This window comes from Scomber scombrus, chromosome 22, assembly GCF_963691925.1.
Source record: "Scomber scombrus chromosome 22, fScoSco1.1, whole genome shotgun sequence".
Taxonomy (NCBI): Eukaryota; Metazoa; Chordata; class Actinopteri; order Scombriformes; family Scombridae; genus Scomber; species Scomber scombrus.
The window spans coordinates 9,874,467-9,888,928 of record NC_084991.1 but is presented as its reverse complement, the minus strand read 5'-3'; the positions used below and the strand labels follow the sequence as shown (position 1 = coordinate 9,888,928).

At 42.5% G+C, this 14,462-nt stretch overlaps 3 protein-coding genes across 3 annotated transcripts; 1 reads left to right on the top strand and 2 right to left on the bottom strand.

Annotated features, from left to right (window-relative positions):
- Nucleotides 1-54: 54 nt before the first annotated feature.
- On the bottom strand, nucleotides 55-1,194 carry LOC134004825 (small lysine-rich protein 1). Its single transcript, XM_062444221.1, has 2 exons — nucleotides 1,189-1,194; nucleotides 55-318 (listed from the first exon to the last, which is right to left on the bottom strand). The coding sequence occupies exons 1-2, from the start codon at nucleotides 1,192-1,194 to the stop codon at nucleotides 55-57; spliced, it is 270 nt and encodes an 89-aa protein (XP_062300205.1).
- Nucleotides 925-9,267, bottom strand: dhx57 (DEAH (Asp-Glu-Ala-Asp/His) box polypeptide 57). The gene is made up of 22 exons (XM_062443433.1): nucleotides 8,988-9,267; nucleotides 8,695-8,892; nucleotides 7,627-8,528; nucleotides 7,357-7,538; nucleotides 7,157-7,278; nucleotides 6,828-7,023; nucleotides 6,540-6,664; nucleotides 6,174-6,307; nucleotides 6,023-6,077; nucleotides 5,716-5,930; nucleotides 5,486-5,602; nucleotides 5,273-5,369; nucleotides 4,613-4,786; nucleotides 4,305-4,505; nucleotides 3,859-4,135; nucleotides 3,656-3,751; nucleotides 3,469-3,552; nucleotides 3,220-3,357; nucleotides 2,828-2,902; nucleotides 2,565-2,699; nucleotides 2,277-2,477; nucleotides 925-1,979 (listed from the first exon to the last, which is right to left on the bottom strand). The coding sequence occupies exons 1-22, from the start codon at nucleotides 9,083-9,085 to the stop codon at nucleotides 1,836-1,838; spliced, it is 3,966 nt and encodes a 1,321-aa protein (XP_062299417.1). The 5' UTR covers nucleotides 9,086-9,267; the 3' UTR covers nucleotides 925-1,835.
- Nucleotides 9,268-11,072: 1,805 nt separating this feature from the next.
- On the top strand, nucleotides 11,073-13,190 carry morn2 (MORN repeat containing 2). Its single transcript, XM_062444079.1, has 6 exons — nucleotides 11,073-11,267; nucleotides 11,373-11,405; nucleotides 11,486-11,536; nucleotides 11,632-11,738; nucleotides 12,751-12,887; nucleotides 13,088-13,190. The coding sequence occupies exons 1-6, from the start codon at nucleotides 11,261-11,263 to the stop codon at nucleotides 13,188-13,190; spliced, it is 438 nt and encodes a 145-aa protein (XP_062300063.1). The 5' UTR covers nucleotides 11,073-11,260.
- Nucleotides 13,191-14,462: the final 1,272 nt, after the last annotated feature.

The window sequence follows — 14,462 nt, the reverse complement described above, 5'->3', positions numbered from 1 at the left end:
TCCCAGTCACCCTAGTGTATTAGAAAAAAGTATCTTAGCTTTGGCAAAATATAATTACTTTTTCTTCTTCCGTTTTGTACCATTCTTTTTTTTCTTATTCTTATTCTTGGACTTTGGCCACCCAAAGCCTCTGAACTCCAAACAGTCCACTGCATTATGAGAAATGTAGTAGACATTCTCCATGGCTGCTGGGCTGAGGATGTCAACCTCTTTCTTGGTGGATTTGGCACTGGATGACCTCTTTTTGGGTGTTTTTGGACTCCCACTCTTCTTGGCAGGCCTAGAACTGTGGGATCTTGATTTCCTGGATTTGGTGGGCTTTGAAAGAAATACAAGGGTTTGACTCAATTTAGATCAGTTACTCCACTTTGACTATATTTTGAGTGCATTGACTGTTCACTGTACGTTACCATAGTGAAAGATGTCAGTGTCACTCCTTATATAATCATGGATTATCCATCCACCTGTGAAATTAGTTCTTGTGTTTAGCATACTATAATAAACAGTACATCAGTTACTTCTAGATGAACAAGATAATTTGCATTTAGACCAAAGTCCTCAAAAACAGACTACAATAAAGGAATTTGCTTACTTTAAAGGATAAGCATGACAAAAAAGTGCATTTTCACAACATTCTACACATTGAAATAATTCATTTAAAATAAATATCTTACCAGTTCTGGACTTGGCACTGTATTAAGTGGCAACTGCGACAGTGATACCCCATTTGTTTATGTCCTGTTGTCATAGAGACAGGACAGACTCACTCTTGACTGAAGGGGTTGGCCTGTCTGGCAAGTCTGTAAATTCTTTTGTTGCATCAGAGATGCAATTGGCCTGAAACACATCACAAAGCTGAAAAACTAAAAGACAGAGCTAAATATAAGAACCGAATCTGTAAGAATGCCAATAAAAGCCAGCAGATCGCTATCTTCACTTTTTTATTTTTGTGCAGTGGAATTCCTCAGTTATTAAGACAACAGCTTTCAAACTCTTTGGCAACTCCCATCAAGATCTCCTGATTTAAAAAGCCCTTTCATTCACATTGTGAAAGTGTAGTTTTGACATCGCTGTAACATTGAAATACATTCAGTAAATGTAAAACAATTGAATACCATGCAGAAGCTCTTGGATCTCAATCATGCACTACAAATAAATATTCAACCCTAAGTAAACAATACCAATCACAGCCATAGGTACGCAGTCACTTTGAGTGTAAGAAATCCAATATGGATCCAAGAAACCTCTCAGTTGTGAGCATGACACACAACTCAAAATAAAAATGCACTGTGTACAATTTATCTGACATCTTTTTTTCACAATCGACTGTGTGCTAATTTACTGCACATACAGTAGTGGTATGGCATCAAAAACAAGATCTTTTCTATTGTTGCGATTCATAGATACATAAATAAGACTTGTGATTTCAGCATTAACAGCGCTGGAGGTTTGTGGACTACCTGCATAGAGCAACCCCCCCCCCCCCCCCCCCCCAAAGGCAAACTTTGATTTTAAAAGCCTCTAGTGCAGAAAACCCAATGACAGCAGGGTGATGTGGTGACTGTCCTTCAACCAGAGGACTGCACTTCAAGTACAGTATTTGGCCTGCTGACGTGTGTTCAAATGTTCAATTCAAATGTCAACCAGTTTCAGGGTTATTAACCCTGATTTTCTTCCTCATGAGGATCCCTCAGTGGGATCAATGGAATAACAAAAAAAGATCACTATGTGGCAGTGATGCAGGAGCAGAAATACATCTATACTGCAGAGCTCCATGCAATTAAGCCCCTTGAGGGTGACAAAAGGGGGGAAAAAGGGGGAATTAAGTAGCAGAGCTACTGTGTCGTGATGAGGTGGACTATCATATGGATGATGCGGGAACCGCGGGGGCAGCTGCACAGGTCCATGCTTGGCACCCTGATTTTATCCTCCAGCAGCTGGTCCAGCTCCCAGCGCAGCTCCTTCACCAGCTCAGCCACCTGGGTAACACACACACACAATAACGTTAACAGAGTCAAGTTAATTTGCTTACTCTGGCTTGTCTTTCATGGTTATTTCATTTTTTACATCGCAACTCATTTTCTTTTGCCTGTTTGAGTTCTGTCAGAGTATGAAAGTATGAAAGCTTTTTCCTCATCCTGATCAACATTAAAATAATGTACATTGCAATGATTCTCATGTAAATGCTTGTAAACTTTTCACATCATCCCTCACTGAGATAAAAGGAAAGTTCCTTATTGATGTGATTCTAAACTGTTAAATCTTTCATCACTGACCTGATGAGAAGCAGCAGCGAAGCGGATCCAGCCGTCATCAAGGGAGATGACAAACTCCCCCTTGTGCAGCTCCACATTAACCTGGCCGCCTCCAAACAGCACCAGAGGGTATACAGACACCATGCTGCAGTCCCTGATGAAGATACGGCTCGTTTTCACCTTCTCGTGGTAAACCAGGTACGGGCTGTTGTAGTGGCGAACCTGGAGCACAAAGGAGAGTCATAGGCCTTGGTTCTCTTACTAGCTGTTAAACATGACGCTACACCTTCTGCACTTTAATTATCTCACCGAGTAGTTGACAGAGGAGGGATGCACATGCACGCAACCGTCGTCCTTGGTCATGAATCGGAGCTCGTTGGCTTTGGGTTGCATCTTCATCGCTCCTTTGCTGGTCATCTTGTAATTCCCCTGAGGAGCTCGCACCTGAGATGCAGCATCATACACAGTGCAGCAAGTGTAAAGCAAAGTCAGTATATCAAGCATGACAGATAGTTTTATGCTTTATCAGCTTTTAGTGTCTTATTCCGATAAAAGAGAGGATGAATACGCACTTGGACCACATTGGGATAGAGGGCAGCACACAGCATGGCAGACATCAGTCGAATGTTCTCCGAGTTCAGATTCGCCTGGAAGGGAGTGGAAGTAGTTATATGTGTGAACCTGTCTGTATTATGGAAGGTTAAAGTGCTGCAACTTTAGAAATAATCAGAGTCGCTTCAAGACCACAATTGCGTCTCATCTACAGATTAAGAAAAAAATCTGTTCATTTAAAAGAAGACTTAGTGGCTGAAATAAGAAGTGTGGTCACAGCTACCTACAATTTATAATTAGAATAATTTCCCTATCGAAAAATGAAAAGTGATATCAGAGGTTAGCTCAAAAAGTAATGCGGTACAGCTGATATGTAAATGTAAATTGGTGCTCATGTGTGTTTGTGTGCTACCTCAGGGCCAGTAGCCTCGAGAACACCATCAGTGCCCTTAGAGCTCATACGCTCTATAATCCTGGCCCTCAGTCCTTCTTTGATGAAGCCAATGTCAGACAGCAGCTCAGCAAACTGCCTCTTCAGACTAGCGATCTCCTGCAGGAATTACAAACACATGCATTAAGAAAAGCATTAATTGGATACAAATACAATTTTTTAGATGTTAACCCTGCATGAAGTAGTGGTGAATAAAAAAAAATAAACAACCTGCAAGCCTCTCCAAGACAGAAAGTTCTCCCTGCAGTAAAGGAAGCCAGCCTGGTGGCCATTCTTTGCAGCACAGCACCATCCCTGAAAGAGAGGAGTAGCCCATCGCATTGATCATTTGAATAAATAAAAAAACATACTAGCTATAAAAAGCTCAAACACTGTTACCTCTCCACCAAGTCTGTACCTTGTATGCCTGTAACAAAGCTAGATGGTCACTACTGGCCAGTGCAAAGGCCTGTTTCTTCTCATTCGCTTCATCACGTTTATCCCACGGAGACACCTGGCAAAAAGACAGAGAGGGAGGACCAAATGTAAAAATGTCTGTGGCGTTGTGATGCCAAGGAGAGACACATATGCTCTCTCAACAGTACCGAGCGGGTGCCTTACAAATGGTGATTTGAAGGCCAGACTGGCGGCGATGGTGAGCGCTGGGTCGAGGCAGCGGAAGATGGCGCCGAACAGCATGAGTTTGCCAATGCGCACGTCCACGGGCAGGCAGGCCAGGTGGTAGCCCAGCGGGGTCAGCCTCTCATCTGCAGTTAGAGCTCCCAGGTCCTGCAGGCGCTGCTTGGCTGCGTCAAGGCTTCCCATAGCCGGGGGCTCGATGAGGCGAGAGAAGACGGACTCAAGCATCTGCTCGGAAAACACGTCCAGGATCTTTATTCTGTTACAGAGAGAGGGAGAAAGATTTTAAAAAATCAGACAGACAGCAAGAGGAAAAAAAACAAATAACCCAGTAACCTCATAACCATGTCATACATAAACCTTACTGTCTGCATTTACACAATGACAAACAAGCTGGCAGTGCTCAAAGGGTAAACAGATGGATCTACCGGAGGCAGAGCTGCTCGAGAGGCACTCTCTGGATCTCAGGCAGCTGTTGCTCAGGCAGCTGGTGTTTGAAGCAGTGGCTGGTGAAGAGGTGGAAGCAGACCCCCGAGGCCACACGCCCCGCTCGGCCCTTCCTCTGCAGCGCGTTGGCCCGAGAGACCCACGAGTCCTCCAGACTCTCCATGCTTTTAGATGCATCGTACCTGAAAATACAACCAAACAAATATGTTGTATGTGGATTGTGTGGAAATGCACATATTTAAATATATCAGACATAATCTTTCTAACGTAGAGATAAAAATAAGTTTACCTTTTCTCCTTCATCTTGCCAGAGTCAATGACATATACCACGTCGTCAATGGTTACCGAGGTCTCAGCGATATTGGTGGAGATGATGATCTTGGTGACACCCTCCGGGGGCCGGCTGAAAACTGCCTGCTGCTCCTCATTGGACAAGGTTGAGTGGAGTGGGTACACCACACACCTGATATGAAGATGTACAGTACACTTATGTTAGTAAGCATTTGATTACTCGATAGTGTTCATTTTCTATCCAACTTAACTATAAGCATTACATCAAAATGTTTCATGGTGATATCACTCTTTACATTTTGCACAATACCCAAATTAGTATGGTATTATTTATGTATTAATATATAATTTGAATACCCAGATTCTTAGTCCAGTGAACAGGAGGATTTTGGTAATGACACTGGTTTGATGATTAGTGGTGACTGATTTGAATGCTGGCAGGGTGCAAAGTGTTTTATAGCAAAGGTCAGAGAGAGTTTGAGAAGGAGGGATAATTGCATTCCTAACAGCTTGAACCTTATGAGTAAAATGATTAAAACTCTTACAATTTATCAACTGAGGGCTCAATAAAAAGATCATAAAAAGAGGGGGAGGGTTTGTGGTGTGGCTGATAATATCACAGAGGCGTATGGAGTCGTGTCTGCTGTCACACACAGACCTGCTTGCGCCCCTGTTGTTGAACATTCTGTTGGACTTCAGCTGCTCGTACAGCATTTTGATTTCAGCAAGGCCTGGCAAAAACACCAGCACTGCACCTGGAATACACAAAAGCCATTTAAACGTTTACATCAATGGAACTCAAATTTCACATTAGAACTGCCAAGCTCTACTGGATTTCCCTCAGGTTGGGAGTACATTTGTAATTCTTTACCTGGGGGGTAGTTGTGCTTTCCATCTACAATCCACTCCAGCACACTCTCCACCAGATCCATGTTAATCTTGTCCAGGTCCATCGCAGCCATGGTCTTCAGCGCAGACTTCTTCGTATCTGCATCCACAACAAAAAAAAAAATGTTTATGTATTTGGATACAATCTATGAGGTGGAGTTTAGGACCCATGATACAAATCAGCTCGGTTTATGACCCTCGCTCTCAAGTCACCTTTGTATCTGACTGTGAGGTCCTGGAAGCTGAGCTGTTGGTCAGGGATGGAGTCTTTGACCAACTCCTTTTTAGAGAACGACATGAAGTTCCACATGTCGTCACCCAAGTCGTCCACCACGTCCCTCGACCCTCCTTTGCACCCTCGCCCACTTGTGGAAGACGAGTTCTGCTTCCCTGAGCGCATGTAAGGGCTGCCATCCTCAATCACATAGCTGAGAGAGTGAATGTAGAAGAGAGAACGTTATACAAAAAAAAAAAAGATCAGTTAAATATACTTGTCTGTTTGAGCAAAGGAGGAACTTACTTGGTTTTGGAGATGGCATCTTCCAGGAAAAACTGGTCGACGGGAAATGTACGGCCTGGAATGAAGGATTTATTAAGAGAAGAAAAAAGTGTATGAGCAGAATATAATTTGCAGCTTTTGTGTACAGTATGTACTACATGTGTTCAGTTACCTGGTATGTGGACAGTGGGACAGTTGTAGAAATATTCAGAGAAGAGGTTGGCATTCAGTGTGGCACTCATTAGAATAATCTTCATGTCTGGCCTCTGTGTGATCAGGTCTTTGAGCACCAACAGGAGGAAGTCACTGATAAAAACACAAAAACAAACAAAAGATGAAAACAAATAGTGACCACGAATCCAGCAAAAAGAGTGTGTAAATGTGCATTTTAGGAAAAGTTTCAGAAATTAATCTTGTTATTTGCCAGTTTGAGATATCTACAAGTGACACAATTACAAAAGCAGCAAATTAACATCTAAAATTTACCATGAAGAGCCTGAATGCACACTTTCTGTTTGAGTGATCTGCATAATCTCACCTCTCCTCTGTGCGCTCGTGCACCTCATCCACAATGACATGTGTGACGCCTTTGAGGTCTACCTCGCCCTCCAGTCTCCTCAGTAACACCCCCGTGGTGCAGTACAGCAGTCTCGTGGCCGACGTCTGACGAGAAGAGAGTGAAAATGGATGATTTTATTCTGCAAAGCTTGGCAACATATTGAAGGATTACATCAAAATTTAAAGTTCAAGATGCTCTGAAATAGTCATAGTGAACAAATGTTGAAAGTTGAATCCAAATACTCAAATAATCATTAAATGTCATTACCCTGACACTCTCCAGGCGGATCTGGTAGCCCACTGAGTTGCCCAGACGCTCTGCACGCTCCTGTGCCACCCTCTGAGCCACAGAGATGGCAGAGATACGGCGCGGCTGGGTGCAGATGATGTTGGCCACCTGATTGGCCGGACCATTTAAAGAGGCATCCAGAATGAACTGTGGGATCTGGGTTGTCTTACCACATCTGCAGAGGAGTAAACAGAGTCATATAGATTTTATGAAGTCACCTATGTCTTAGAAAACACTTCTCTTTCCTTCAGTCAATTTTGTAAACAGCTTTTTTTCCAAAATGAGTCGTTGTGAATGCCAACACTCACCCAGTCATCCCGCTGACCACCAGCACCTGACACCGGTCCAACAGGTGCAGGATGTTGTCTTGTTCTTGCCAAGCAGGCAGCTTCCTCCTCTGTTCCAGCATGGACTTGAAACGCCTGGATGACTGTGTGAAAAGCAACACATTAGAGTAAGATATATCAACATGTAAAAGATGTTTCAAATGGCAGCAAGTATATTTTACCTGTTTCCTCTGATACTCTCGACACAGCTTGCCATTTTCTTGCAGTAGGTTTTCTATCTTCATGTTGTGCTTATTTGCCATCCTCTTCTTCAGATTGACGTAACTCTCGGTCTCGACTGGAACATCGTCGTCAACGTCCTCGTCCCTTTCATCCAGCTCCTCTGCCTCTTCCGTCTCTTTGACTGCAAAGGCATAAGTGGATGGGATATCAAAACAAACACAAAAACACAGTGCTAAACTCTGATGATATAAAGTCACTTGTTGACTCACAAGTTAAGTTTCTCTGGCTGTAAGACGGAGCAGTCCTTCTGCTGTTGGTGTAATTACTACTGCTGGTGCTGCTACTCCTGCTTTCCTCAGAAGCACTGCTCCTCACACTCTTACTCTTTGCTGTGGAAAGAGTGGGGGGAGGAGGCGCCACAACAGGCGGCGGCGTGCTGTATTTGTGATGACTGACGGCCAACAGTTCCTTCATGGTAGTTTCATCCTCACACAGAGTGGTGAGAGTGTAAACAACAGGTTCGCTGCTCTTTGCCGCAGCCAGCGCCTCTCCAAATAATCTTTCAGTCACGCTGAGCCTCCCGGCAGCTCCCATGGACTCGTCATTGGTGCTGAAGGCTACTATTGGTGCCTGAAATGGGTAACGGTTTCCTTTGGGGAATCGAATCTGTAGTTCATACTCAGGAGGAGAAAAACTGTTAATCCCAGGCTGGCTGGGGCCCGTCAGGTCTGGGGAACCAGCCCCAGACCTCCCTTGGGTGGGCATTTGGTGTTTGAACTTGCATTTGTTCCCAAACCGACAGCCTTGCCCTTTCATGTAGAATCGGCAGACATCACGGATGTTAACAGGTCGTTCTCCATATCCACTCCCGACTACACCGCCGTTCCTGTTCCCCTCTTCGAGGAATAAGAGGTCCAGGGTTATTGTCCAGACTGTGTTAGCGATGCGCTCATTGAAGCGCTCACCGTAAATGGCAGCTAGCGCCAGAGCTTCCTCTTGCCTCTGGCTCAAGCACTCATCCATAGGCACCCCGCCGAGGCCATCAGGGGAAATGGCTTTCTGGCCGTAGCGCTCACTGAACACCTGGTGGAGGAGCTGTTCCAGTGTTGCCCCAAATTCTCCTCCACCAGCCTCCAGTGCCTGCTTGCTGCGCTCCCTGTCAAAGCCATACCTATGTAGAGCAGATATGGCAAAACAGAGGTTAGGAGACCAAGCACAATCAACATTTGACTTAATTCTTTAAGTTCCTGACAGCATTGTGATAAAAAAAAAATACTAGTTTCAAATCTAAAATCTGCAATAAAAAAAGAACAGAACAAAACAAATCTGTACATCACCTGCAGAGTTTGCCGATAGCAAATAAGGAGATCACAGGTTCAGGGGGAGGCCGTTCTTCGTCAGACTCTGGATCATATTCTGGGGTCTCTGCTCTCTCCACAGGATCATCTGTAGTGGCCCAAAACTGGCCTTCGTCACGGTGGTCCAACTCATCATATTCCTCCTCCTCGCCCCTCGAATAATCTGAGCCAGATTCACTGAGGCAGAGAGGGTGGTATGAGCTCATACAGACTCATAATCTAGTAAGACAGGATGTAGTCTATTTCATGCATATTTAGATCTATATACTTACTCATAGACCTCATCACCATCCTGGGTCTGTAGATGCAGCAGCAGCTCTTTGAGTTGTTCTTGGTTCTCATTAGTCATGAAAATCCTCTGCATGGGCATGGTGCTGGCCTCTTGTCTGATGCCGTCACCTGGCTTCAGGCACGTTCTGGGTCTCGCAAGGGACCTTGGCAGAGGCTTGCTGGTACTGCTTTTCCCACCACCTCTGTTGTCTCTGTCTCGATCCCTGCCTCCCCGTCCTCGACCACCATCCCTCCCAGCGGCACGGCCACCTCCACCTCCACCTCTACCTCCACCTCTACCACCACCACCACCAACACCACCACCACCACCACCTCTTCCTCTGTTAGGTCTGGAGGAAAATAACAGATGGAGACAGACACAGAAGCACGATAGAGAAGAGAGAGAAGAGGAAATCAGTAACTCTGAGCACACTGTGATTACTTCTATAAGTAATAATGAATTCCTTCACTGTGAATGTTTACCTGCTAGTCCGTGCAGGGGCAAAGTCAAGACTGAAATCATCATCGTCATCCCAGAGAGCAGCTCCTCCTCCTTTTCTACTGCCACCTCCTCCTCCTCCTCCTCCTCCTCCGCCTCCTCCTCCTCTTCCTCTGCCACCACCTCCACCACCGCCACCACCACCTCCAGCTCCTCTTGGCTTGTTAAATCTTCCTCCTCCTCTGTTGGGCTTCCCGCCTCTCCTCCTCGCACTCATTTTCTCTGTGAATAGATTCACATAGGGTTGCAACTAAATATTATTTTGATTTTGATTATTTTCTCAATGAAAATATGAGTTGCTTGGTCTATGAAGTGACAGAAAATGGTGAAAAATTACAATCTGTGTTTCCAAAAGCCCAAGGTGATATCCTAAGATATATTGTTTTGTCCCAAACAACAGTCCACAACAAAAAAATATTCAGTTTACTATCAAAGAGGACTAAAGAAAGCAGAGGGTTAGGGTTAGGGTAAGAATCAAAGAATTTTGACATTTTTTTTCTTTAAAAAGACTCCAAATGATTAAAAAAAAATATCAAAATGAGTTTAATAGTTGGTAACTATTAAAAAAAGGAACTAAACATAGCAGCTCTAGACATACAAACCCCCTTTTTTAAGCACTGCTAGACAATGATGGCTTTGCTGAAAATACACTGTCATGCCAAAGTATACTCACCTTCAATCAGTGTCCTTTCATAGCAGCAAACAATCTGTGAAAATAGGCAGAAGATTGTATTTTCAATGAAATCTTTTCTCAGCCCTTGAAGTATTCAATATGAATCCCGGATAGTCCACAGAGAAGAAGTAGCTGCGGACACAGACGGAGCAGACAGCTACTGTACATCCACAGAGTCGCACATAGCTGCAGGGTGGCTCGTTGTGGCTCCTCAGTTCAAGTGCGAGCAATGAGATGGTGGCTGACACACACAGCGCTGGTGGCTACAATTATGCAACCCAACTGAGCATGCAGACTAAAGCAACTCCACGCCTGGCTGGCTCACAATGTGTGCTGTTATCAAGTTACAAAAGAGCAGGATACAGCCGGTCTAAGAAGAAACGCGCGAGTGTGACTGTTTATATACATTTATGTCTATCAGGCTTCAGCTGTATGCCAAGCTAACAGCTAGCCAGCTCACTACTCACTTGTTTTTAACGAGCTAAGCGAGGCTTTTTCAGCAGTCAAGTCGAGAGGATACACTTCTCAACAATGCCACGGAAATAAACACATTTACGACAACACATAAAAAACCTAATTATCTTGATAAATTAAACTTTCCTAACAAATGCACTACTAACCTGATACAGCTGTTCAAACCACCGGTAGCTTGCCCCTCTTTCATTGGTCGAAAATCAAGAGTTCAAAGTTCCTTTTCCGGTTAGGTGGAGCGAGGTAATTATTATAATACTTATCATATTTTGCATTATATGTTCAGAAAATAATATCTATAAACCATTCACGTTTCATTTACAAAAGTGAATGACAGGTGTGTTGAGCTGAACTGCGTTTTTATGAAAAGACAATTTAAACCATTTTAAATCTAGTTCCGCATTAAACGTGTAACCATGACAACAGCAGTTTGCGTCCAGCTACCACCACAACACAGACTGTACAGAGTAACTATTATAGTCAGGTCTGGTTTTTATAAGTTTGATGAAGTGGGAATATATAGCGTAAATTACTTTGTGTCACTTTAATTACTTTTTTATTAATTGTTTGACTTCTCACATCACAGTACTTTGCCGCTCCACAGCGTTTCCTGTCGGTTTGAGCTGTCACTGATGTCCGGTGGGGTGTGATTGTGATTATCTTATTTTCTAACATCAAGCACACTAACAGCTGCCTCTGTCTTTCCTGTCTTTTGGCTTATTTTTTGTGTTTTTTTTCTTTCAGACAAAAAAGAAATAGATTCTTCAAACACTCAAGGTAAATATCCAAGTTGATTACCTGCAAAATTCATCTGACATCTAAGGTGCTGAAGGGGAAATATGTCTATGTGTTTGCAGGGGAAGAACCTTTGAAAGTGAACTATATTTTTCCAAATGGGGACAGATATGGTGAGTGGTAAATGTTGGGTTTGGCAGCTTTACATGCTTACAGTACAATTCATAACTGGAGGCCTGTGTCACCTTCTCTGTTCTTCCTCCCACAGAGGGGGAGTGCAGCAGATCTGAATCAGGGGTGATAACAAGGAGAGGTTCTGGTAAACACACCTCAGTAAATGGTGTTATATACACTGGAGGGTGGCATGAGGACAAAGTATGTATTTACTGTCTACCAACTTACATCTGTGTATGGCAGTATTTAGATCTTCTACTTAAGTAAAAGTACCAACACAATAATGTCAAAATACTCCATTACAAGTAAAAGTCCTACATGAGTAAAAGTACAAAAAAAGTATTATGAGCTTGATGTAGTTAAAGTATTGCAGTAGAAGTAGTGGTTTGGTACCTCTGACTGATATATTATTATATATGACATCATTAGATTATTAATACTGAAGCATCAGTGTATAAGCAGCATGTTACTATTGTAGCTGCTGGAGGTGGAGCTAGTTTACACTACTTTATATACAGTTAGCTGTCTTAATCCACTAGTTCCCAACCTAGGGGTCGGGCCCCTCCAAAGGGTCAGCAGATAAATTTGAGGGGTCATGAGATGATTAATGGGAGAGGAACGAAGAAAAAACAAGGTTCTGATACATACATTTGTTTTCAGATTCTGGACTTTTTCTCTAATGTTTGATTTTTGGTGAAATATTGGATCATTTGAACATTATTGAAATTAAACCATGATAAGTTATTGGTGGAGCTGTTAACAACTCATAGACATCTGAAATGTGATCCTGACTACACACTGCTTTTTATAAGACGTCAAAAAGCTTGAAAACCACTGGTTTCATCTTTAACAATGTGTTGTATTTTAAAAGTTTGTTATATTGTTATATTATCGATTGTGTCAAATCTTCATCTGAAAAATAAAAAGTGACTAAACCTGTTAAATAAATGTAGTGGAGTAGAAGGTACAATATTTCCATCTGAAATGTAGTGGAGGGGAAGTATAAAATAGCATCAAAAGTAAAGTACCTCAAAATTGTACTTAAGATAGATAGATCTTTATTGTCATTGTCACCAGTACAACGAAATTTAAAAGTGCTCACTTAAATACATTACTTGAGTTAATTTACGGAGTTACTTTCCAGCACTGGTGTATGGTTGCATTTCTTTTCTCATATATGCCTGTCCTCATTTTATCTCTGTCCCTGTATCAGATGAATGGCAGAGGGACCCTGCAGCATCCCTCCGGAGCAAAGTATGAAGGAGAGTTCAAAGACAACATGTACCACGGCACAGGAACATATACCTTCCTGGATGGCTCCATTTACACAGGTCACTTTAACAAGAACAGGTAAAAGAAAACGGTTTCATTTCCACAAGAGCTACAACACTAAGGATCTTACTCATGATTATACTGAAGAAATGTGGTTTAATTGGTGCACAGTTGTTCAGGTTAGCCTTACTTTATTTTTATTCATTATTTTTTCTGGGACTCAAGACTTGATGTGTAATGAAAGGCAAACTTTTAACTGATGTGTTCTCCTACTGCAGGTTGGAGGGAGAAGGTGCGTTCACTAACACGCAGGGACTGGTGTGGATGGGAGAGTTTCACGGCAAAGCAGCACTGGGTCTGAAAATGCAGCACAGCATATAAACTTTAAAAAAGCATTTTTGTACCACGCTGTGTAAATCATTTTTATGATATATTCTACATTAAAATGAAATTGTATAAGTCTAATTATCTTGTCTTTATATATTCTACAAGATTCCCTCTGTGCAATTGATGAATAGTTGCTATAAAATGCTGACAGATAGGCCTGAGATCACACATCTGTGTATTTCTGTGTACTGGTGGTTAAATATCCATGTAATCAGTTCACTCAGCTGTATCTTCTGCTTTACTGTCCTGGTGCTCCAACACAGCAGGTGTCTCTTTGTATAAGCCTCATTTCACTCTCTATTGTTGTATTGTTTCTGGTCAAACTACATACAAATCTGCTTTCATGTAGCTGTAAGTGGTGCATTCAGGTGCACTGAAGACAGGGAAGAAACATATACTAAATAACATCCCCAAAATGTTTCATTTGTCCCCGGTTATATGGTATTATGACCATATCAGGGTTAACGACAAATACAGAAGATTTTAACATCGTTACACTGCCACCCAATCACAGAGGGACCATATGCTCCCATCCTCGGCCACAGCAGCTGTACCCAAACTGTTGGAACATTGGCCTGAGGAAATGTGTGATGTAATGTGATGCGAGTGTGTGGTCAGTTTGACCTTTACTGTACAAGTGTGTGTGTGTGTACACAGTTTTATGTGTTATCCAGCTTTCAACTCTGTAATCCTGCATGACTTCCTCAGAGCTGTAATGCAATTCACAGTCAACAAACAAACAATTGTTCAACATTGTTTAATAAGCAACTTCTGATATTGTAATTTGTCTTTCTATTGAATAATGCCTCTACAGATCAGTAATTGCACATACCCCTGAACAAATTCAGTGTTGAGTATTTATCTAGGCTATGCAGATATGGTAATGTGTAACAAAAACACATATATACTGTAGTTACATCCATACAATGCTTAACACGTCTGGTATAATATTGTACCAGATACAATAAAACAGCTATTCTCATTGATTGTACAATTTTCAGGTAGAAAATAACATCTTGTATTGCAAACCTTCAGAGGCGATTCGAATGAAAAACCTTAAATACAACAATGGAGGCAACGACGACCAAATAAAATAAAAATGGCACTCAAATTTGGCACGAGATTCAATAGTTGACTGACATAAATACAGACTCACAATGAGTTATTGTGTTATGTGACCGTGTGAGATGTGCCAACACCCCAACAACAACCTACGCAGCAGTGCTTCAGGTGTAGGTTCAGTGTAAGAATGTGACGATAGTGAGT

Excerpts from the sequence above, each read along its gene's own strand:
- dhx57 (XM_062443433.1), bottom strand. The coding sequence starts at position 9,085 with ATGCCCATGCAGAGGATTTTCATGACTAATGAGAACCAAGAACAACTC. Across the intron at positions 5,603-5,715 it reads CCTCACAGTCAGATACAAAG|ATACGAAGAAGTCTGCGCTG; the intron begins GTGACTTGAGAG and ends TTGTGGATGCAG. Across the intron at positions 4,787-5,272 it reads AACAACAGGGGCGCAAGCAG|GTGTGTGGTGTACCCACTCC; the intron begins GTCTGTGTGTGA and ends TCTTCATATCAG.
- morn2 (XM_062444079.1), top strand. Across the intron at positions 11,406-11,485 it reads AGATTCTTCAAACACTCAAG|GGGAAGAACCTTTGAAAGTG; the intron begins GTAAATATCCAA and ends ATGTGTTTGCAG. Across the intron at positions 11,537-11,631 it reads TCCAAATGGGGACAGATATG|AGGGGGAGTGCAGCAGATCT; the intron begins GTGAGTGGTAAA and ends TTCCTCCCACAG.